Source organism: Chelonoidis abingdonii, chromosome 1 (genome assembly GCF_003597395.2).
Source record: "Chelonoidis abingdonii isolate Lonesome George chromosome 1, CheloAbing_2.0, whole genome shotgun sequence".
NCBI classification, from domain to species: Eukaryota; Metazoa; Chordata; order Testudines; family Testudinidae; genus Chelonoidis; species Chelonoidis abingdonii.
In genome coordinates, this window is record NC_133769.1 from 117,724,022 (window position 1) to 117,748,271 (window position 24,250).

The following is a 24,250-nucleotide window of genomic DNA, read 5'->3' on the forward strand; positions in this document are numbered from 1 at the left end:
GATGCACGAGCTGATTACCCAGCTCCTTCCCTCTGCAGTCCCAAACCAGAATGGAGCATTGTGAAAATCCAGGCTGCTTTCTAGACCAGTCAGCTCCCCACAGCCCCGGTCCTCAAGTTTTTCTATTTTTCTTCTGCATGTTCCTAGGGAAGATAATGCCGGAACGTGCATATTCCTCTCCTGCTCAAGCTTTACAATAGCCCAGCGCTCCCTGCTGCTCTCAAGCGGCTCAACACAACTGCTGTGGCTGACTGCCCTTTATCCAGCCCATTGTAAGGGTCTGTCTTAAGGTGCTGCCTCCTGCCCCTTCCCCGCCCTCTGGACTCCCCATGGGGATGGTTGTTTTGTGGCCAGTCCCCAGGCTTTCTCCAGACTATCCCTTTCATGACTCCATGCTGTCCTAATTTCTCGAGAAACTAGCAGACACAAAGACTTGGCTCCTTCACCTCTCCTTTCACTGTAGCTTTGTTATGATAGGGGAAAGGGGAGGAGGCAGCTCAGCCCACAGGGTCCTCCCAGTAACCTGGTCCCGATGACTTCAGCCTGCCTTAACAGGGCTGAAGGGAGTTCTCCTCCCGCCCCCCAAGCCCTTATATTCCATTCAGCAGACGGGGAGCTGGGTGGGAGACAAAAGCAATTGCTTTCTCTTGAGGCTGAGTTGAGAGGAATTAAAATCTTCCAATCTCCTGTCTCTGCACATTTGGGCATTTCTGAGTGGATTCTGCCCGCTTGGCTGGCTGATTCCTTTACACAGCGTGTGCATGCACTTGTGTGTGTGTGTGCACGCGCTGCTGTCTTCGCAGATGTACCCCCAGCTGTCACTCCACGGCGCTCTGTCTCTCCCTCCCCCTTTCGCTCTCCCTCTCTTTCTCCCCCTATTTATTATTTACAGAGGATTACAATCTCTTTTACATGCTGTCGTCTAACCTTCTCTGCACTTCGGGCACTGCTAGCATCTTGGCACCCCGCAGGGAGCAGGGGGCTGATGCCTACTAGAGTCCATTGAGCGCTCGCCCGGCTGTTGATAGCTTCCACTGGATTTGCTTTAGGACTCGTCAGGGGGTTTATCGAAGGAGCTGGAGAAAGTAGAAGAGGCTCTGTTCCAGGCAGAGAACAGTAAGTACAGGTGTCTCGCTTATATATTTGTGCCCAGCTATCTGAAATCCTGCAGTGGGCTTTTTCCCACTGCCATCTTCTGTTCACAGAGCACTTGCTGCCACAGAGAGGTGGTTCACAGGCAGTGACAGAACTGCCTGTGACAAGGTACTGCTGAGACAACCTAGCAATGTGAAGCCACAGGGCAGCTGTTTTACTGACAAGACAGAACTGCAGATTCTGCCCGAAGGACGTATGGTAGCAGTTTTAATTCAGTTCAGGTGTGGGGGACTGGAAGTAGCACCCGTCAGCCAGGAACAGCACAGAAATCTTTGTCTACAGCATGGGCAGCTCAAATCAGAGTACAGCGCTGATCCTATGTGCTTGGTGCTAGGACCAATATGTACTGGATAAGCACCATAAAATACTGTCTTCCCATCCAGGACAATAAGGGGTGGGTCTGAAATGAGGGGTGCCACTGGTCTTGCCTGTGGAGGTTTCAGGGAAGGTTTCTGGACTGAGCTGCCTTCAAAAGGACTGTATAAAATGCAAACTGGAAGCTGATGAAGGTGTTGTCTAAGGACCGGTCCATATGAAGTTCAGGCTCCAGTAAACAAACCTTATGTGGTAGGGCACTTTCTCTCAGGTTTGTTTTTATTTGTGTGTCTTCTACCCACAAAGTACTGCAGGAAAACCCTGTCACAGGGCGTGAACTCAAGGAAGTTATGTCACAAAAGGAGCCAAAAATAGAGCCAAAGTTCTCTTAAGAGTCCCCAGAGGCTGAGCCGAGAGATCTGTGACCCTGTATGAGGGTATCCTGCTGCAGGAAGGAGAGAGGAGGGTGGAGAGAGATTTGCAGCCTTTTTCAGGCTCATTCCTTTGGATGGATCTGCCTGGGAGCAAGAGGTGCAGATGAAGGAGGGCTTGAGAGAGCTGAATGTGAAACTTCCTCCTGATCCTGCCTCAAAAGGTGGAATATGTATGTGTGCAGGTAGAAGGAGACGTGCACACGTATGTTACACAGCACTCTGCCACAATGCTTACATTTCATATCTGGCCTGTCACTGCAGCTTATTTTAATTAGAGAAAAGGTCAGACCCATCCCTGGACACTGAGCTGAATGTCCCCCTGGTTTGGGGATGCCTGGATCTGGGGGCGCCACTTCAGTTCATTACAGTAATGAGATCAGAATCTGGATCTGGATCCAAGCCGCCCCACAGTTTTGGATATTCAAAATGTACTGTTCTGTTTCTCTAATTTTAATGTTACAGCTAGGCATAAATAACATTGCTTTGCTGGCTGGGACTGTTCTTGCTACTCAAGGATCTGGAGGAAAAATTAAGAGGGGCACATTTTGATATGAGCTGGAGCAGCTTTCGTCCAGAATGCTATTACACAAGCAACTCACAGGAAGGGGGCATTTAATGATGCGGTCACCTTTGAAGGCACATATAGATTTGTCACAGGACAACGGACATTTTTATTCTCTGAGGTCTCATCAGAATTTTAGACCATTTTTCCCTGAGGTTTTATTACTAGGGTTCAGTGCGGGGGACTGGATTTTCCTGTGACTGCTATGGGTGAACATTGTTTGCTAGTGAATTATTCCAGATGAATGAAGGGCCTGAGGGAGCTGTCTCCCTGCCTGCCAATAGTGCGGGCTCCATAAGTGAATATCATTCACCTGGGGCAGTTAAAGGTAAATCCTGGGAAAAGGTGTTTTGGGGGAGAGGGGAAAAAGCCCTAAGAATTTTCCACACCATAAACTGCAGTGATGCCCCTGCTTCCAACAGATGTGCCTGCTGCTTGCTAGTGAGGTGAATTAGCAGCTCTGATATCTTAATGAGCCACTCAGGCTTTCAGCCCTTTGTCTTGCTTTTCAAATGTTCTTTTAGGACGACAGTTAAGTATTTTCTGGGCTCTGCAGGACTGAAAAATTGTGGTGGGAGGTTCAGGGGGCAGGATTGGTAGTGAGGCGGGGCTGGCTGGCCAGGTGTGGTGGTGATAATGCCAGAGCTGGGAGATTCAGGAAACAGCCTCAGGATAGTCAGGGGAGAGGCTCAGGACTGGGATATCATAAAGGGGGTTCACGTACGCAAGAGTGGGGTTTTGGGGTAGAAATGAGGACTTAAAGGACTCTCCATATTTACCTGTTGCTGATTCAAAAAGAGCCAATTCCCTTGCCTCCACAGGCCATGTTTTCTTACAAGATGCTGATTAGGTGCTTAAATTCTGGTCTGACTCTTATCCCAGTCCCCAGTGAATTGCTGGACAACCTTGTCTCTCTCACAGTCCAGTAATAGACATTACCTCATCCACCTTGTCTCTCTAATACCCTGTGACCAGCACAACTACAATTACACTGCCTACAACCTTAACTTTGGCATTTCCTAACTGCGTAGTACTTGACTTTGCAACCCATATGGTTTTAAAAACATGCAAGTTCCTAGATTTTTTTACAAGGAGAAAAGGAAAAAAAAATCTGATGTACAAATATAGTAACAGTCCCACCCCCATCATAAATCACTGGTGGGATTTAACCCCCAACCTTCAGCCCTGCAGCACAGCTTGAGTGACAGGACTAGCAACATTAGTTGGTTGCACACAAAGGCTGTTATCACTTCAGGAGGAGAGGAGAAGGGGGCCAGTGGAGCCATGCACTGGGTGCAGGGGTGAGATTGCCCAGCCCAGCCCAGCCCAGCCCACTCTGTCTCATCCCACAGACAGGTCAGGGGAACTCCTTTCCCATATGGTGCCCTCTGGAAGCAGGGATGGACTACGGGGGTGATGTGCTGGGTCTAGTGGAGGGTTGTCAGGGGGATCTTGGCTTGGATCTCTTTCCCCACTCTTGGAGAGGCTGTCTGCTCTTGGGGTTCCTGGTGTGTGCTGCTGCTGCTGCTTTGGTGGCAGACTGGGCCTTCAGTTTTCGAACATTTGTGTTCAATTATTTTGGCAGGCTCTGAACATGGCTGTACACCTACCTGTTCTGTGGCTGAAAAAAACCCTCAAATAAGGCTTCAGTCTCCAGAGCTGTCAATCTGGAAACTTTCACAAGCACTAAATTCACACAGAACATGGAGAGAGGGGGAGAAAAGGGAAAAAGACATTTTGCAGATCCACAGCTCAGTCTAGCTGGGTGCCAGGGGCCATTGTGAAGCCCTGGACAGTGTCATATATCACCCAGCCTTGCTGAGCCGTGAGCAATGTTCTAAAGCACTGCTCTGTGACACACACACACAGCCCTATCCTGATGATCCCCAGTCACCTTTCTGGAGCAGCAGCCTGTGATGTGCATCACCCACGTGCTACATGGACATTCCAGGCATTGCGCTGGAATATTACCTGTGGAGTCTGCTGGGGGATGATGGTGAGGGAGATACTTCGGGCTTATCTTGACCGTGAAACACAGAGCGTAACCACGTGAAGCAAATCCATGCAACTAACTGATGCGGAAAAAGGAATTGGCAAAAGGTCTTTTTCAAAGTTCAATGTAAATTTAGTAAAATGTAAGCACCAGGGTCAGCCTTTTGTTGGGATTTTTGCTGGCAGTGGGGGGTGCACTGGGTTACAGCTCCCTTTAGGATGGGAGCAGGACTGAATTGTCACTGCTTGTATCTCTTACTATGCCACATCACTGTGTATGTGACACTGGACATTTGATCACTACGGGGGCATAAGCCCCAGTAGCTTTGCTTTTGATAGTAAGCCACGTTCAGGACTCCAGTGAGGCCTTTCCCTTCTCCCACAATATTTCTGTAGCTCCTGAATCCCCTGCCTGGCAAAGCAGCTCATGACTATTCATGCTACTGATGCTCTGATTCCAACTGGATGGCAGCCAGGAGAAGCGCAGCCGGTTGGACTGGGTGGGGATGAGTAGGAATGAAACGCTAACTCAACAGCTTGTGTGGCAGTGATTCTTAACTCACAAAGTTCGCTATCAAGAGGTAGATCTGCTCCCAGGAGTGAAAGTGACAGAAGCAGTCAAGAGCCAGTAAGGCTACTCATGACACCATTCTGAGCTGGTGGTCCTTGCTGCTTGCAGCAGACAGACTGTGGGAGGAGATGGCTAGAGCACTATAACTCTGAGAGAGAGCTAGGCAGGCAGCCTCTGGTTTGGTCAGCAGGGAGGTAGTTTGTGTTCCAGAATCAGAGAGGTTTTCTGCCTCAAGCTACTCTGCTCACAAGGTGCAGCACTAGGTGGCTTGGGCAGGGAGGTTAATGCTGGAAATACCTGGGTCCATGTATGATTTAATAAGGACTGGCAGGTGTTGACACATTAATTCCTTTATCTGTCTTCAAGCGGGGTGGTGTGCCAGCAGCCACTGTGGGAGATTCTCCTACACTGGAGAATGTCCCATTGGGAAAGATGTGGCCTAATGCTCTGAGCGCAGGGCAGTGAATCTAGAGCGCCTGTGTTTTAACCTTGAGACTAAGGCCAGCATTTTGAAACCTGGATGCCTCAAGGCACAAAGGAGGTCTTAAGGCTGCATCTGAGGACTTCCTTGTTGTAGGTGTAGGGCCATTCTCTACCCCTAGGTTCCCAGCATGTCACTGAGAAGGGGACAACTCTCTTTCTAGGCCCTGGGTCCTTGAGTGCCAGCCAGATGAGAATGTGGAAAATGCCTTTCTCTGTGACAGGTGAAGCATCAGAACCAGGATTCTAAAGTAACATCCGCTCCTCCCACAGGGCACGTGACACTGACCTAACCTCAGACTGGGGGTGGGGGTGGGGGAGGGGGCTTTACAGGAATCGAGGGAGGAGCATTTTAAACTCCAGCAGATTAAGGGGCACGGCCAGGGTGTGGGGAGGGGAGATGGGGCAAGCCTCTGTCTCCATCATGCCTGCTGAGCTCAGAGTGGATGCAATCCTTCTGTCATGAGCCTGGACAGAAGGATTAAAGGCCTGAGCCACTGCTGACCATGGGATTAACCCCTGCAGGAAATTAAAGCTGCGGTAGAGAAGGCTCTTCCCTCTACAACTGAGAGAGAGAGAGAAATCAGGATTTGGATTAGAACTGGCAGGCCTGGTGACAAGCTGCCACCCACATGCAACTGTTCCTGTTTGGATCAGAAAATGATATCTCCAGCCTCAGATGGGATCCCCCTGCCTGCTGCACTGTTATTAATTTTCCTGTGAGGGAGGAGAGCCATAGTGCTCCTCTGCACTCAGTGCAGAAGGGAAGGAAGCCAGGTAACCTGCTTGTGTGTCTCTCCCCTGACCCTCTCTCCCGCTCCCTTTCTCAGCTGCCTCCCTGTCACTACAGGAAATATACATGTGACTTGTAGTATTCAACCTTACCCTGAGGAAATGCTGGTGGATACATGGTTGGATTGCTCCCTGGCAATAGCCCCCTTCCTCTCCTTTGCTGCTGCTCTGGGCCTCTCGTGTCACTCTGGAGTTGGACATCCCCAATCTCCCCACCTCTGGACCTGCTTCCTTAAGCTGCACCATGCATCCCTAGTTCTCTTCAGCCACTCTACATCTTCTCCTTCTCCAGTTGCCCTGTGCCTTTCCTCAGGCTCCTTGAATTTTAAAATCTCGACCCTCCCCAGCTTCTCCAGTCTCTGACACTCAGATGCTGTGAGCTGGTTTTTGTTTTTGTTTTTTGAGGGCGGTGATACAAATAATGCTTTCCCAGTTAAAGCCCACGACTGAGACTCAGGAGCTCTCGGTTCTAGGCCTGGCTCTGCTGCAGGCTCCCTGGGAGACCTTGGGCAAGTCACTTAGCCCTACATTTTCAAGGGCGTCCACTACCTTGCGGGTGCCTCATGGTTTCAATACCCAAAGTGTCACTCTTCACTCTACATGATTTCAGTGGGAGCTGCAGGTGCTCAGCACCTCTGAAAATCAGATGGTCCACGCCGGACAGCGCACATTTAAGGCAGCTAAAATTTGTGATCCTGTTTGGAAATTTAGGCCTCAACTTATTTGTGCTTAGTATCCCCACCTGTAAACTAGGGATAGTGGTGTCCTGTCTCACGGCGATGCTGTGAGGCTGAATTCATGAATGTTTGTCAAACACTTGAAGAGCCTTGGCTGGCAAGTGCTACAGACATGCCAAAGAGTCATTCTTGTTCCCCAATGCCGTGCTTCACTGAGCCAAGAGCCATGGTTATGCTTCAGCCGAGCCTAGCTGCTGGGAATGCACAGGTAGCTTTCTGACACCAGCAGACACAAACTTGGGAATAGGGAAGAGTGTTCAATTCCTAACACATGACTGATCTGACAGATTCCACCTTGTTTCTGTTTGCAAAATGTCTGCAAATAGAGCACGATTTTCTTGAGATTATTCAATGGAATTTTTCATCAATTCTGCTATTGGACGGCTATGGGCTGCTTAGCTGTGATGGACCAATAGAAGCTACATAGCGGTGTTTTACTTCCCTTATTGGATGACTGTCTTCCATAATCAGGTTTCTGGTGTGAACGTACAAGCTGCTTTCCAGGAGTATTTGAGTGCGAGAATTTATCATCCAATTTATGTGTGTTAAAGCAATGAAAGTTCACAGAAAACAAGCCCCAGGATAGATAGACTGTAAGCTTTTTGGGATAGGGACTGTCTCTTACTGTGTGTCTGAAAAGTGCCTAGCACAGTGGGGCTCTGATCTTGGCTGGGATGTCGGAGTGCTATTGTAATGCACAGAAATAAATCCTAATAAACAAAATGGGAGTGGCCATGGCAGGAGCAAATAAGCTTAAAAATATGACTGCTCATGGTCAATTTTTTGCAGCCTTTGCCCAGGTCTCTTGGGATGGCACCGATGGTTTCACACTCACGTCATCTTCCCACCCCGGGTGCTGTTCAGGGACAAATGGACCCACCTAGGATTCATCAGCCAGTCGTTTAACATGTTTTTTAAATGGTTTTAATCAGCCCACATGGTCTCTGCCTCCCCCCACTCCTGGTGTCCAGACTCTTGCCCTCTAGGGATAACTGAGGTTGTGTAGAAATAACACTATACGCTCTAATCACTGTACATGGGGGTGCCAGCCTTTGGGTGGGTCTCAGACTGCAGTGAAACAAGAATCTTAGCAATAACAGCCTCCCCTACAGAGGGAGAGGGAAAAAAGATAATCTCCCTTAAAGCATCTTCCATTCATTCCCTAACCCTGCTGGATTCCAGATAAAGGCTAAAGCAATTTAGCCCTGGAGTCGAACTTTCCTATCACTCATCAGCGGCTGTGCGTATATCTGCATGCACACTTCCTTTAATTTATTGCTGGCAACTGCTGTAGCCTCTTTTACTTACACTTCCCTAACAGACGTCCCCCACACCCCCAGAGATACAGGCTGTTTGAGGGGGCTGATGTTGGATCTGTGACCTAAGGGTTAGAGGAAAGGACTGTGACTACTGGTTAAAGCAAGGGATTCCTGGGCTATACTTCTGATTCCTGCGACACCTTTGGCAAGCCACTTGACCATTTGGTGACTCAGTATCCTATCTGTGAAATAGGGATAATGCTATTCATCTATCTAGCTCTGGTACTCTTCTAGCAGGGCTCAGGCCTGATTTTCAGACATGCTGAACACCCACCACTCCAATTGGAAGGTCAACAGGAGCTGCATGTACTTCAGAAAATCATGCCCTTAGCTGATTAACTCCATGATAAATAGCAATAGTAATGAACGTTTGTAAAGCATGTGGGTAGCCTTGGCTAGAAGATATAGAATTGCCGAAACAACATGTGGAGGCAGAAAGCAGGGCCCATAGAGATTCTCCTCACCCTCACAATATGCTCTTTGGGACCCTATTTCTGGAAGGTTTTGATTCAGCTCAAACACAAGGTTTTTAAGTGATACTGTGCCAGTCACCAGTAGCAGAACTGGAAGAGGGGAGGAGAGGGGAGGGGCAGTGGTAGCCCCTGCTGTAGCTTTTATACACCAGGATGTCTGACAACAGCTGCAGGAGCAATTAAAGTGAAATGTTCTATAGCTTTAGGGTTATCTAACAACTCAATAGCTTTTCAGTTCCCCAAGGGAGCTAATCAGGATGGAAGGAGCTCCACAGGGAGCCCAAGTGGTAGACTAAATGCCAGAGTGGGGCTTCAGCTCAGTGCATTTTGGGGAATTGTAACATGAGGCCAGTGGTAGATTAACTCTCTCTGTGGCCTTGAGCTGAAACTAAACATGTTGCCCCTTGGTCTGCTCTGTCAAAAGGCACAAAGAAAAAGCATATCCCTTGCTCCACAGCCTGTCTGGGGCACTGTCACTGAATTTGGAAAGTGCTGAAGTTCAGGTGTATGGAAGAATGCATTGGACAGAAGGACCATAATGATCACAGGGCATCCACTGGGCACTGAATACAGTGTCCTAGAGACCACAGGACATCCAGTGCACACCATGTCCCAGGAACCAGAGGGCATCCAGTAGGCCCCCAGGATACAGTGACTCCAGGTCTCTGGAGCACTAGGGGTTTGAGTCCCATGATACAAAGCAGCCTAAAAGTTGGCAGATCCGGCCATTTGAGGATTTCCCTTGTGAAGCGGAATCTCAGGGTGGCATAGAGCTGCCATAGTGGCTCCTCTAACCCCAGACATATGGGAATTAGCTGGGCTACTCATGACTGGCTGATCCTTGGTTACTGGATGAGCCCCTCGTGGTTGCTTGCCACTTGAGTGAGACAGTGCACTATGAAGGCATATTTTGGGTACCAGAATGCAGCTATGTGTACAAGACATGGATGTGTATGAATATGGGTCACATGTCATTCAGGAGTATGTGTACATGCGCATACATGTATGTGTGTGCTTTTGCCTCTGTAGGCCATATTTGTAATCATGCATATGTGTGTGCATGTGTCTGCACACATGTACGGGACTGCAGATGGCTGTGTGTGAGTTTATTTGTGGGTGTGTGCACAAAAGTTTTGGTGTTTCTGCTTGTGTATGGACCCACCTGTTTATGTTACATGCCACGAATGGATGTTTGTGCACAAATGCACATACTAATGTAAGTGGCATATGAGTGCATTTAGGTATGTTTACAGGCAGGCTCATGGCACATGTTTACATCACATGCGCATGCAGGGGCAAGTGTGTCATATGTCTTTACATAGTCATATGTGCATATAGGCACAGCCATTCTTGTGTATGTTGCAGTACAGGAGAGAAAAATTAAAGGCTGAACAGGTGTTAATCACTAGACACTGCAAAAAATGCTATACTCAGGGAAAGAGTTCATTTCTACACATCTCTTCCTCCCACCCCATATGGTGTGCTTGAGCCTAGGCATGTATCATTGGAAGAAGAGCCTGTGATATACCAGAATTTAACACCTGCACTGGACGCTCCATGCCAGAGCAGAGGAAAGCAGGGCCAAAGACATCAACTCCATCACTGTCCTAGCGCTCAGGTGCTGTCAACATTGCTTGGAGCCCTCACAAGGTACTGGGCATTGGGCTGGCGAGGAATGATTGCAGGGGAGATCGTGTGGGGTGAAAATGTCACCTAAGAAATTGATGGGAGGGGGTCAGCAAGCAACCAGGGAGGTTTTTAAAGCTTAGCGCCCTTCGTTGGAGCAGAGTCAGGTGATACAGATGGGTGTTAACAAACCAACAGGCTAGGATCAGAGCTCTCTACAACACAGGAAAAGTTAGATGGAGAGAAGGAGAACAAGAGAGAGAGCGAGATAGTGGCAAGCATTCCCTGCTGCCTAAGGGAGGACAGGAACACGCAACAACAGGATTTGAAACTGATCAACACCAGCTATCCAGCAGCCGCATAAGTCTCTGTGGCTGTCAGCTTTACTCTGCCGTTTGTTCCTGTGGTGTAGGGAGTTAAATAGGACACAGAGAGAGCCTGTTGGCTGGGAGTTGAAGTCAAGGAGGGAGAGAGAAGAGATTGCAATAAGACAGTGCCCAGGGAGTCGGGTGGAAGCGGCTGTGGGCAAAGCCCCTCCAGGTAAGTGCTCCTGTCTTTTCACTGTTCCCACTGAGAAAGCGAGACAGACCAAGGGATTTCTGAGGCTGTATTTAAGACAGAGCCATGGCTACAGATGGTGTGAAAGCACCTCTCTAAACCCAGCAAGCAAACATATGGAATGGGGGCAGCTATTTTTCAGCTTTTCCTTCAGCTACAGACTGTAGGCAAGATAGTCCAGCTCAGCTGTGGGGTGGTGTGGGGAGGCTTTTTGGCATTGTTGCTGTTAATGCATCTTGTGCATTGGCATTTTGATATGATTATCTACAACAGACTCACAAGATATACCAGCCCGGGCACTAAATCTGCTCACCCCTCTTCCTGAGACAAGAATTAAAATATCTCCTGGTGTTTTGCTTGCCCTTGAAAATAAATCGGTCACTGGGGGGTATGGGTAAGTGGATTTGAGGCACATGTGCAGGGAGAAGATGCCCTGATGAGTGCATTGTGCACATCTAAAAATAAAGGCTAGGGGCATCGCTAGAGGTGGAGGGGGGTGGAGGGGGGTAGGGGGGATGTTCAGCCATGTGAGTCTCCTGTACATTGGTGGGAATTTGCCCAGCTAACCCCTGGTGTGACTGTTGGAAAATATCTCCTTGCTGATACTTGAAAGAGTAGGAAGAGGAACAGAAGGGTCTGCAGAGCTTCCATCTTCCCTTCCCTGCTTGTCTTTATTCAGAGGGAAAGGAGAGGATGGGGGGAACCTGTTGTCATAGTCACTTATTGTCAGCGGAGAGTTTATGGTCTGTGGGTTTCTGATTAGGAAGAGCATTTTTCTTCTAAATGAGACATAATTCCTCCCCTTTCCTCCCTCCAATTCCTAGTTCTCCCTTCTGCTATGAGGCTCCTATTCTGCTCACTTGCTCTTTGGCTCCTGCATCTGCTGCAGTCTGAAATCCCCCAGCTAATGAGCTGTGTTATATACATCCCCACTGGAGACGTTACATCTGTTTTACCTCCAAAGAGAGAGGGTGCATTTGCAAGGGTGAAAGGCAGCTTGGCAGCCACCCCCAGTGCCTATACCACTCCAAATCTGTGTCACAGACAGTGGGTGCACAGTTGGTATCAGCATGTGTGTGGTCAGAGGGAAGGAGCCGAGGATTAGTGCTCTTGCCATGTCACTTCAGCAATCCACAACACTGACCTTTAGTGTGGGACAAGGTTTGCTAGCTATGCATCTGATGAAGTGGGGCTGTAGCCCACGAAAGCTTAAATAAATTTGTTAATCTCTAAAGTGCCACAAGTACCCCTGTTCTTTTTAAGGTTTGCTAGTACATTCACCCCAGACTTTCCAAGACTGGTCAACTCAGCACTCTAGTGAACAGACTCTGATTTTAACACAGTTTTCCAAACTGAATTAACCATCATCCTTCCTCTCGCTTTGCACCCTTATTCTCTAAAACACTCCCAAAGGTGAAACATAACTGGGGAGGGAAACAGAATCCTGGAGCTGTCCCTGTCTCCTCCAGTCCCTAGAGAGCTGAGAACCATGTGCTTCTGCTTTTCCTTTTAGGATCTGACAGGTAGGGCGCCCAGATTGCTCCTCCATCCTGTGAGAACGTGTGCCAGGCTGGCTGGAGGACAGGAAGCCACGCTGGAGAAAACAGTGTCCATAATGCTGTCTGGGAGCGCTAGCCACTGGTGCAGGAACAGGCTTTCCATGAGATGGCGACAGACCTGCTGTAAGTACTGACCATTTCAGAGATCAGGTGCTAAGTATGGTGCCCTTGTGTCTCAGGGGACAGGAGAGAAAATAGATTGCTACAAGGGAAGAATGTGGAGTAGCTAAGTATTGAGAAGTCTGAGCTAGTTCCCAGATCACAAGGCTCTGAGTGAATGGCCAGGCTGGCTGTGAGAGCCTATAATGCTCAAGATGAGTTTAAGGCAGGAGGGTCTGTAACAAGTGTTTCTGATTTGCCATTGGACTGGGTCTGGCTGGGGAGAGACAGAGGGATGGGCACCAGAGCACAGCTACTGCCCAAGGGCCACACAGAACATTTGTCAGCTTCAGACCTTGTAAAGAGCAGATTTCTCCTCCCTTCTCTTTGTGATCCTGACTAGTACCTGGCTTGTGGAGCAGGGCTGCTGGCTCTTTGGGGAGGAAGGTGGTGTAGATCTGCGCTAGTATAAGAATTGAGCAGTGATTCTATCACGGGGGCACTGCCACATGTTGACAAATCAAAGAAGAATAACGGACCCTCATCCCAACTCTCCATCCCACTCACTGCTGGTAAATTAACATTTTAGCTCATTCGTCTTCCTACTGAAGGATCCATGCTGGGGCAACTGCTCTGTTGTCCCAAAGTGTGGAACATGTGCCTCGAGAGCGCACTGAAGCAGCAGCATTAGGACTGCAGGGAGGGAGGGTGTCTGTATTTCAATGAACAGTCTGGTAATCACAGTAAAGGAAAGAGAGGCCCTTTACAAAATGTCCCTCACTAATGAGAACCCGGGTAGTCACACAAGCTTATAGTTCCCCACCTAAAATTCTGACCTAGGTCTGCCATTGTAAGAAGGTGAGAGAATTATTTCCTTCTCTGTAGAAGACCATTTTTGTAATCCATCCGCACCAACTAGATTGCTATATAAATTATTTACTGGGAATGTTACTGAGCCCTGACCTAATCTGATACTCCTGGCTCAGCTTTCTGCCACCTACCAGGGTCACTGAACACCCCACAAAGTAACATCATCTTTCCCTAAGATGAGAGTACATTCCACTCATACTGCTGCAGTGTTGCTCTGAATTACGCTGGCTGAAAGAAAGCTTAATGTTTTGTCTACCACATCCCTGCTTCTCTTAGTGTGAGGCTGGGTGCTCATCGTGAGATGAGTTTCCAGATCTCAATCCATACCCAGAACAGACGCATCCTTCAAGGGGATGGAAAATGAAACCAGACCTCTGCCTTACTGCTATTTCAGTAAAATGGACAGTGTTGGTGTCCATGTTTCCAGGGGGCAATGAGGAGCCTCTCTTTTTGGCAAACCCTGCATCAGCACAGAGACCGGGAGTAAATCAATTTCCTGAACACAATCACACCTGGCTGTCTGACACATTGCTTCTACCAGCCAGGGCCAGCTCTGATGGCAGAATCCGAGAGCAGCTCAGTCGGGGGCCAATAGAGGGTAGGTATTTGGAGAGATAAGCCCTGAACAGAGCATCACCTGTATAGCATTACCTGGATGTTCTGGCCTTTCTCTCTATACAAAGAGGCTAAGTAAGTGTTATCTCATCATCAGAGCTGTCAATCTATTGTTAATACTGTACTTCTGTCAAGCATCCAGGAAAAATCAGGGACGTTTGAGTGACTCTTGTCTCTCTCTTCCCCTCTCTAACTCTTATTCTTTCAAGTCCCATTCTGCAACAAGAGAGAGACGTATTCCAAGTGGAATTAAATATCATCCAGCCAGAGAGCACTGCCACTGTGCCAATGCAAAGGACGGGATCTGCTTTCATGGCACCTGAGGGAGAGTCTCTGTGCTATTGACCCCAACCTTTGCTTGCTAGGAACGCATGAGGGATTTAGGATGAAGATCTTCCTTCAGTTTGGCCCCAGTGATCCATTTTCCTCCTTAGGGAGAGCTGGGACAAGCAGGGCTCTGACTGGTATGTCCTAGGCCTAGGTAGACAATCTCACTTGATTGACAGAGGAAAAACCTCTGAAGGAATCATGAGATACAGCCTGAGAAAACAAAATCTGGGACATTCCCTCTGCACCCTTCTCGCTTCATCCTCTGGTGCTTCAAGAAGTTGCCATGCCTATGAGCCAAATCCTGGAGCCCTTATGTCAGTCTTCACTCAGTCCACTATCTGGAAAACTCCCACTAGAGTCAATGGGAATTTGAATTCCGAAAGGACTGAATAAAACCTGAGCAAGGACAACAGGATTTGGCCCTGTTACTGCGGAATGGGGCATCATAGATATAAACCAGGTCAACATCCAAAATGGATTGTAGGACATAATAAACTCCAAAAGAATGGGGTAAGAGTGTGATAGTAGAAAGAGCTCACAGCTGCTTCGGTTCCAGCTTCTCCAAAATATCTGCTTCTACCAGCTACCTCTCCCAAGATGTACTTTCCAGGAGTTCCTTGGGGCTAAGAAACAATTTGTTCTGGAAGTTGGTCCCTACAAAAAGAAGCAGGAAGGCAGACAGGATACGAGATTCTGGTTTCCAATCTATGAAAGACAATCCATGGTGGGACTATAAGGCCACTATCTGAGATTTAGCTACTTTAATATTGAACAGAAGAATTAATCTAAAGCCGGGATAGTCAATTATTTTTTGTCAAGATCCAAATTTCTTGGTCAAGGTCCAGACTTCAGAGAAAATAACAATAATGATAATACTATGTAAATAAAAAGATTATGGGGTTTGTTCTAAAGCATCTGGCAGCCCAGATTTGGCCCGTGATCCACCTATTGGCTACCCTTGATCTAAAGCCACCAAATGCCGTTGACTTCTACAAGGCAAAGTGAAGAGGAGAGGACTGAGTATGAAGTAGGGCTAAACCTAACTGTGTGTTGGTCAAATGCTCTACTTGCAGCCCATGAAAACATTGAGGGAGGTGGAGTGACTTCCTGCTCGGAAGATACCTTCTGGGAAAGGAGTTACAATGAATATGAGAGCTCAGTACTGAAGCACAGGTGCAAACTCCCCACTACCCCAGTATGAGGTGGAAAGCTTGTTCTCCTGTTGTTGGTGCTATGTTGTCACAGGGATGAAGTGGTAATTTTGAGGCCACTAGTTTCCTACAGGGGTTGAAGTACTACAGCCGCTACGCATCCACAAGGTCCATACAAATGAGTGAAACGGTTGCCCCTCCAGACCAATGTGACCAGCAATACAGATGGCAGATATAACTGAGGAATAAATTTGTTCATACTTGAGCCCCTAGAGACATAGTTCAGTGCCCTCTTCCCTTCTCCGACTTGGCCTAGCCAAGGTTAAACCTTACCTGTGAGACACCACATGCCAGGGCTCAGCCTCCCACACCCTTCTCAACACTCACATCTTCATCAGCTAATCCTGCATTTTTTCTGAGTTCTAACAGGTGGTTTGGGGAGCATTGCAAAGTTTGACAGACTCTCAGGTTAGCAAAGGCAGGTGGGTCTGTGTTTGTGGTTTTCAGAAGACATTTTGACAGCACTGCCAAATGCAGAGTATCTAGCAGGTTAGAGAGACTGTTGGGCATTTTTACACCTTACTGGGACACCACTTGATATGGGCCCAAGCTGCAAAGTGTGGATTTGGAGCTGAGCTTACCCAGGGTTAGGGATTGTATGGATCCAGGGGTTAGGTCTGGCCCATCTAAGGGATAACGAACAGCTACAAAGTTTGGATCTATACCCAGACTCCCTCAAATCTAGACTTCTTTGGCCTTACCAAACCTCAAGAACCATTATCTGGTCATGAAATTCAGCACCATATCCCAGCTTCCCTAGAGTTTCTGGGGCAGGGCTCAGCTGTAGGGGCTGGGTTTGAATCCAACTTTAGTCACAACCCATCACGTTCTAAGGGAATTGGGCTGATCAGAAAAAAATGTTAAGGTGTTCATTTCTGAGCAAAGTGGCTTTTTAAAAACCATACCAACCCTCCACCACAAACCCCTCTATTTTGAGAGAGTCGTTCTTTAGCTTCGGCCATGTCTCCCATCATGCTATGCTCCATTCTAGTCTAACTCTGTGGAGTGTCCTCACATTAGGCAGCAAAGCCCTCTCGGACACGCTGACCTTTCTAGTGCAACTGCAGGGATATTTACTCACCAACCCTGGTAGTTCAAAAAACCACTAGCTGGCGAAAGGCTGAGAGCAAGCTTATGCTGCCAGGGATCTAGATAGTAATGTCAGGGTACATCTGAGAGAAAGTTCATTTTACTACAGGGAACAGCAGTGAAGAATTCCATTGTGCTCATACTGTAGCCTTAACTGTATTAAACATGGATGAAGGCTTAAAGAGGGATAACCACTGTTCTAACACACACACTCTCTCTCCTCTCTGCTTCTCACCCCCTAGTGCTTGCTTATTGGCTCTCTCTGTGTGCAGCAGACTCCCTCTTCACTTGCCCTTCCTCCTGCAAGTGTAACAGTGGCAGTCTGGAAGTGGACTGTAGCGGCTTGGGCCTCTCATCCATCCCCTCAGACATTCCTACAAACACCAGAATCTTCCTCTTCCACAACAACAAGCTAAGCACACTGCCAGGACCAGTCTTTTCCAATCTCTCTGCCCTACAGAGGCTGGACCTTTCCAACAACTTCTTGGACCAGCTGCCCCAGAACATCTTCAGTGACCTAGGGAACCTCACTGAACTACAGCTGAGGAACAACAGTATCAGGACCCTGGACAAGGACCTTCTGCAGCAGATGGTCCTACTGCGCCAGCTAGACCTATCCATCAATGGCCTTGCTCAGATACCCTCAGGAATCTTCGATGACCTCCCAGCTCTCCGCTTGCTCTCCCTCAGGTCTAACCGCCTACAGAGCCTAGACAGGGTGACCTTTGAACCATTAGTCAGCCTGCAGCAGCTCCAAGTTGGGGATAACCCCTGGGAATGTGACTGCAACCTGAGAGACTTCAAACACTGGATGGAATGGTTCTCTTATCGAGGTAGGTGCCACGGGGAGGGGATCCAATCATAGGGTGACAGATTGACTGCTAAGCTTTGCAGTGGAGAAGAGAGGTAGACAGATCAGGCTGACCTAAATTCTAGATCTTGGCCAAAGAGAAGAAGGTTAGTACTATAATGCTGCGCTACGCTACAATGTAGTAATGGTGCAGTTATTACTGAGAAGGTGCTTGCTTTCTAAAACCTTCTTTTCAGATGCTATTTCTCATACTTGCTCCAAAACCCAAAGGTGGATTTTTTTTTTTTGGGAGGGGAGAACTTGCTTAAAAAGCTTGAAATTTTTACAGTTATGAGTTTGAAAAAAAGGTGCTTTTAATGCTTAAAAATAGTCCTCCAGCCCACTTCCTTGTGCTGGGATAACTAAAAACAAGACTGTTGGTAAAGCTTCAGGTTTCCCTCCAGTAAAGCAAACATCAGAAATGTTGATGTTTGAAGTGGTATACTGCCACACAATTATTGCCAATCCAAAATCATGAGTTAGGCCCCAAAAAACATTACTGGCTTTAAAAATAAGTTTTTTGTTTTTTTGTTTTTAAATTGATTTGGAGACCTTTTTATTTGCCTTCTGATGTTGGAACCTATAGGGTTTACATTTTAAAGCATTTATCTGCAACACTGAGGGATAAAAGCTGAAATTCTCTCTGAATCACATGACTCCAGGTGCTGGAACTTTAAGAGAAACACTACATATTGTGACAACACCAAAGGCATGACCCTGCTCTCTCTGAAGCCACTGAGAGCAGGAGTAGGCCTCAACTTATCAGCATGGCAAGAGCCATGTTACCTCTACTGATCTCGGATAACCATACTGGAAAGAGATTACATGACTGTGCAATTACAAGGCTGCAGTTTGGCATATGCCAGGGGTTGCCAAATGTACTGACCCTCTGAGCCGCATATGACAATCTTCAGAAGTTCGAGAACAAGGGCACACCTGTTGGGGCTCGGGACTTTAGTCCTATGGGAGGTGCCTGCCGGGGCTGAAGTTCCCAGACCCCCCTCCCCACTGGGTAGAAGCCCCTACCTCACTACCAGGCAGAGCTCCTCAACTCCCCTGCCCCAAGTCTGGCAGAGGAGGCTCTGGGAGTTGCACTTTAATGGTGAAAGAACCACATGTGGCTTGTGAGCCACAGTTTGGCCACTCCTGGCATATGCATTAATGTGAGCACAGACAAAGGCACACTGGTTCCTCTTTTTCTTTTTGACTTTTTTGACTTGTTTTCTGAATTTGACTCACACCACAGAACAAGAGAAGCAGCTAGAGAGCATTCTGGTTTTTCTTTCAAAGGAAATTGCACAAACACAGTGAATCACCTGCATCAGCATAGATTGCTAAATGTATGGAGGGAAGTGCCGACTAGTGAGAATATGGGACTGGGAGTTTTAGGCCCTGGGCTTTCATTTGAGTTCTGTCACTGACTTGCAGTTTCATCTTAGGAAATTACTTTGTCTTTTTGTGCCCCATTCTCCCCATATGTAAAAAGGGGCTAACAACACTGATCTTCATACCGTAAAGGGCTTTGTGAGGATTAGTTAATTTGTGTTTTTAATGCATTTCTATAACCTTAGCTGGAAGGTATGAATCATTACCAAATACTATCTATGCACCCCTCGGGCTAGATATAGCTACTAAAGCCCTACCCACCTAAAGGGCGGTGGAGGGAGATCACAACCAGTGGCAGTTGCTGAAGCCATTCTGCCCGCAGTGTGCAGAGGCAGACGGACACTGTCTCCAAGGTTAATGGATGACCAAATGTAGGGGCAGCCGCTGATGCACCGTTTTAATAGTATCTGCTTCCCCGCCACTGTCTGTGGACCCCCTACCACTGTGAAAGTGAATGGGGACAGGGCTGGCATGCTCTGACTCCCCCCACCCTCTTCTTACTCTTACACTCTGGGAACACAAGGTGCTGGATTCTGGCTGCCTCTTGGAGTATGGAAAGGTTCCCTGCATCCTCTCCCATGCTCCACTGAGCACTTGTGCAAGAGATACCAGATTATAATCCCTTAGGTATGATAAGGCTTAGTTATGGTCACTTGGGGATCCAGACCTTTGTATTTTGTGGCTTCTGTGGGCCAGATCCTCAGCTAGTGTAAGTTACACTGATTTACACCAGCTGAGAATCTAGCCCTGTGTATTTAAAAGCTGGACCACAACAATGTACTGACATAGCTCACTGCACTGAACCAGGCCCTGCCTGACACCGAGCTGTGAATCATCCCTTTTTTCTCTGTTGGGACAGGAGGAAAGATTGACCAGTTGGCGTGTACGCTGCCCAAGGAGCTGCGGGGAAAGGACATGCGAATGGTCCCCATGGAGATGTTCAACTACTGTTCGCAGCTGGAGGATGAGAACGGCTCCACTGTGCTGGACAATTCTGGCCCACCATGCACTAAAGGAAGCCCGACTCCTTCAAAATCCAAGTCAGGGCCGGAACCTGAAGTGGAGCCAAGCGTGGGGTGTCCCCAAAAACAGAGATACCGGCCTGTCAGTGTGCGCCGAGCTATTGGCACTGTGATCATAGCTGGGGTGGTGTGTGGCATTGTGTGTATCATGATGGTGGTGGCAGCAGCTTACGGCTGTATCTATGCATCCCTCATGGCCAAGTACCACCGAGAGCTGAAGAAGAGGCAGCCACTAATGGGTGACACAGAGGGTGAACATGAAGAACAAAAGCAAATCTCCTCTGTGGCATGAAACTCTTCTTGGAAGGCAAGGGCAGAAGTGAGCAGGGTACTGAGAGCAGTGAGGCCTGTGTCCTCCCACAATCCATCTTCCCAGACAGATGGACAGACTGTGCTATCACTCCACTCATCCAATTAGTGCAACATGCTTTTGGGTTTTAGGACATCTGGCTCTAAATTTCATTCTTCTGCATCAGGCCCTTTGGCACCCCTTCACCCTCATGCCCTACCAAGTCAATAAATTATAGTCAGACCTCAAGTGCTTGCCATGCCTCATCCTTGCACAGAGCCCCCTTGGATATGCACAGCAAGGGCAGCCAACACCTTCCAGGAGCCCCTGGTATCCTGACACCCACCTCTCAGCTTCAGTCCCCACTTCCCCCTACATCCCACACAGCACTGCAGAGCCTTCTGCAACCACAAAGAGCAGCCAACTGTGCTGAAGAAGCTCCTTGTATATTAACCAAGACATCAGAGCAAGTCTCTAAGTCTCATTGGTGGAGTCATTGGTGTTACAGGACAGTGAGCTGCTCCCCATCTCCTGTACAGCTGAGGAAGACTTGGCCAAGAGAATATCGGGAGAGATAGAAGGTCCTAGATGGTCACAGTAGGAAAAGGGAGATTCCCCTTCTCACTTTGAATGCTGGAAAGACACATCTACCCTAAGATCTGTGCACATAGACTCCATCCGCTCACCTTGACAAACACCATACACTAACATGCACACACATTTATTACCTACATGTACATACAAATAGCTATGTGCACACACATGGATCACCCCATGCACATATAAATATACCCCAGTGCACACATGCCAATCCCCCACATGTGCATACAAACATAGCCATATGCACACATTTACTCACTTGCATACCTATGTGTATCGCTACATTCCTACTCTGGAGCACCTAAAAGTGTGCTAGGCACCTCCCAGTACAGGCAACCAGTCCTGAGGGGCTTACAAAGATATCTTAGAGATGGTGCAAAGATGTAGGGAGGAGTAGGAGAGAGAGGACAGAGGCAACAGCCTTAAGATTCCAGTGTTACTCAATGAAGGCTTGTGCACAGCACAAAAAGGTGAAGTGTGCCTTTGTATTTACTTTATAATTTTATAAGATAAACAGAACAGGTGGATGACTAATGGGAAGCCTCAATCCGCCAGTGTCCTACAGACATCTAGGATGAAGCAAGTCCTCAGGAGGCACTGAAAATAGAAACTTGCTGACCAGCTGGGGAAGTGTGTTCCATGTATAGAGGCAGCGTGCAAAACAGCCTGGAGGGGGCTGTGGGTGAAGCAGATAAACAGGGTGACAGCTGGCATCCCTGGCAGAGTGGACGGGGGTGGGGGGAAGGCAATGTGCTAAGTAGAGAGGGACAGAGTTATTTATGCTGGGCCTTTGAAAGTAAGAGCAGAATGCTGGAACTTGATGCAGTAAAGAGGGAACTAGCAGAGGGATTCAAAGAGGTGGGTGCCATGGTCACCACACAGTCCACTGACACAGATGTGTTCACAGTCACTCATACACGCAACCCCTACCTCATGCAAATATAAGGATAGACACACAAAAATTGGCTAACATGCAAACATATACATGTATGTGCTCATTGACACACACATACACACATTCACAGTGCATCCACTGTATCTGTCACCTAGGCTAACTTTTCCCAGGCCCGATTTTAAAACCTGCTGAGCCTCATAAGCCTCATCTCTTTTGAAACTGACCAAAAAAAAAAAAAAAAAAGCCACCACAGGGACTCATTTTGTGTCATTGGAAGTGGGATAAAGTGCTGTCTCCAGGGGAGAGCGCACATTGCCATGGTAACCTCTTCTAACCCGTCATAGTGGGTATTCCTGGGACAGGAAGATGACACCAGAGGTCTTGCAGCCACACTGTTTGTGTCTGGTGCGATCCTTGGCATCCTGAAATGATCTGGCAGCCGGCTCAGATTTTCAGGGTAATTCTCTGGTAAGCCAAGTGTAGAGTCCAGCAATCACAGCAGCTCGGCAGAGCAAGGTCATATCAATGCCTTTCCTCTCCTACTGTATCCTGCTGCCTTCAGATGATCTGCAGCCCTTCCCTCTAGCTGGTGCTGGATTCCAGTGGAAACACCACACATTCCTTCTCAACCCCTTCACTGTCAGTCCGGCTGTCATACCAACGAACAGGAACACTACCAAGTACTCTCAGACAGCTTGGAGTGGCAAAAATCCTCCTCCTGGTCCAGAGCCACCAGATCCAAAGAGATGGGATAACCATAGACAGGAGTAAAATTATTTCCCATTTGTCTAGTGATGACCAGGACAGAGGAGAATGTTCTGCATGAAGGGGAAGGGAGGCTGCTGCACAAGTGAGAATGGGAGAAGCACGTTCTATACACACCCATTCTATGTGCTGCGTGTGGGAGGTCAAGGGGAAATGCCATGAGTGGAGAATGGACTCTCCTCTCAACCCACCTGATTATGCTTCAGCTGTAGCCTGCTCCAAGGGGCAGAACTGGTGCGCTACAGACTTCTCCTGCCAGCATGCATGTTGCTGCTGCTCCATATTCCCAGCAAGCCAGGACTCAACTCTGCCTGCTGGATCCAGACTCCCCACCCCAGGAACTTATCACCATAGCATACTGGACTCCACAATCATACTTGAAATGGGACCTGTGTCAGAGCTGTATATTTATAGATCTCTATTTTACTTGTAACAAATAATGATGAAACAATTGCACAAAAGAAATGGGGTGTATGTGTGTGTAGGGAGTGGGATAATGGGTAGTGGAGAGGAGAAAAATCCCCACTTGCCCCCTTTTCCCCAACAAAGTTTCCTTTGTTGCTGATAACATTTTCTTTCTTCTGTTGTGGGTTTGAGTGTGGCCTCAAACCTCATTTCCTATTGTTTCTCAGTGGTATGGCAAAGGGTCTGGCGAACAGCAGGCTGGGTTCATCTTGGCCCTGATACGGGGACTTCCAGGTTTAGAAACCCACTCAGGAAAGGAGGAGGAAGGTGAGGGATGAAAACAGAAGGTTGTTGAGAAAAGTGAGGGGTGGACACTGCTTGGTACCCATGAAATGCAAATGCAAATACTTGGGAGGACAACGGGCTACTGAAACCCAGGAATGGTGATCTCCTCCATGCTGAACAGTGCAACAGGCCACCCAGGAAGGACCCAACATACACCACAGCTCAGAAACAGGCTTTTCAGCTGTGACCTGGCACATCTGCAAAACTTGTTCCTCTTGTGCAGCTGGGAATGGGCTTCTCCATTGCCACCAGGCACATCTGGGGAACACGGTCCTCCAGCGTAGCTAGAAAATAGGCTCTCTTGATGGAGGAGAACACACCTGGCCCACAGCGTGGCCCAGCCATGTTCATGTGCTCAGGAAAAGGCCTCCTTGGGGGTGTATCTGGGAAGAGGGCTCCTCCTCTGCAACCAGTCACAGCTAGGAGATGGGCTTCTCTTTGTAAACCCCAGGAAACACGTCCCTCCTGTGCAGGCAGGCCTTGCAGTGCAGAACAGTCAGTTCCTTAGTGCACATGGGTACATTCTGTAAATGTGCTCCCCATGGGCAAGCAGGCACATGCAGAAACACCTCTCCTCAGTGTGGTGCAGGCAGGCCCATTGCCTGCAGGGAGCAGATGGCTTGGGCAATTTCTTTTCTTCTGTTAAGGTTTGAGGGAGAGTGACATGGTTTTCTAAAATGGTTGAACAGAGGTTTATTTGGCATGAGACAGAAGCTTTTTAAAGGTATATTATATTTCTGGCTTGTTGTTACAGAAGAATAAAAAAGAATGTATTTTCCTATGCACCTCACTGTTTAAATGAGATTTCTAGCACCACCTCCCTCCCTCCAGTCCCCCTTCCCCCAGGCAGACACTGCTGGAACATAGCTAATGAGAGAGCAGGGGACAGTCAGGGCAAGGGCAAGA

At 48.1% G+C, this 24,250-nt stretch overlaps 2 protein-coding genes across 3 annotated transcripts in view; one reads left to right on the forward strand and one right to left on the reverse strand.

Moving 5' to 3' along the window:
- The window catches only part of CACNA2D4 (calcium voltage-gated channel auxiliary subunit alpha2delta 4), a 168,329-nt gene that overhangs the window by 46,300 nt on the left and 97,779 nt on the right, over window positions 1-24,250 (reverse strand). The gene's annotated exons all lie outside the window — the stretch shown is intronic.
- On the forward strand, window positions 634-24,115 carry LRTM2 (leucine rich repeat transmembrane protein 2). Of its 2 annotated transcripts, XM_032796743.2 has the most exons (5): window positions 634-1,116; window positions 10,869-10,996; window positions 12,528-12,696; window positions 17,030-17,620; window positions 19,883-24,115. In XM_032796743.2, the coding sequence occupies exons 3-5, from the start codon at window positions 12,630-12,632 to the stop codon at window positions 20,335-20,337; spliced, it is 1,113 nt and encodes a 370-aa protein (XP_032652634.1). In that variant the 5' UTR covers window positions 634-1,116; window positions 10,869-10,996; window positions 12,528-12,629; the 3' UTR covers window positions 20,338-24,115. The 2 variants fall into 2 exon arrangements, with proteins under 2 accessions (XP_032652634.1, XP_032652637.1); XM_032796746.2 differs by lacking the exon at window positions 10,869-10,996.

What these genes read in the sequence shown, in the direction of transcription:
- LRTM2 (XM_032796743.2), top strand. Translation starts at nt 12,630, where the DNA reads ATGCTGTCTGGGAGCGCTAGCCACTGGTGCAGGAACAGGCTTTCCATG. An exon ending in GAGATGGCGACAGACCTGCT is followed by an intron (nt 12,697 to 17,029) that starts GTAAGTACTGAC and finishes CTCACCCCCTAG; the next exon opens with TGCTTGCTTATTGGCTCTCT. An exon ending in GGAATGGTTCTCTTATCGAG is followed by an intron (nt 17,621 to 19,882) that starts GTAGGTGCCACG and finishes CTGTTGGGACAG; the next exon opens with GAGGAAAGATTGACCAGTTG.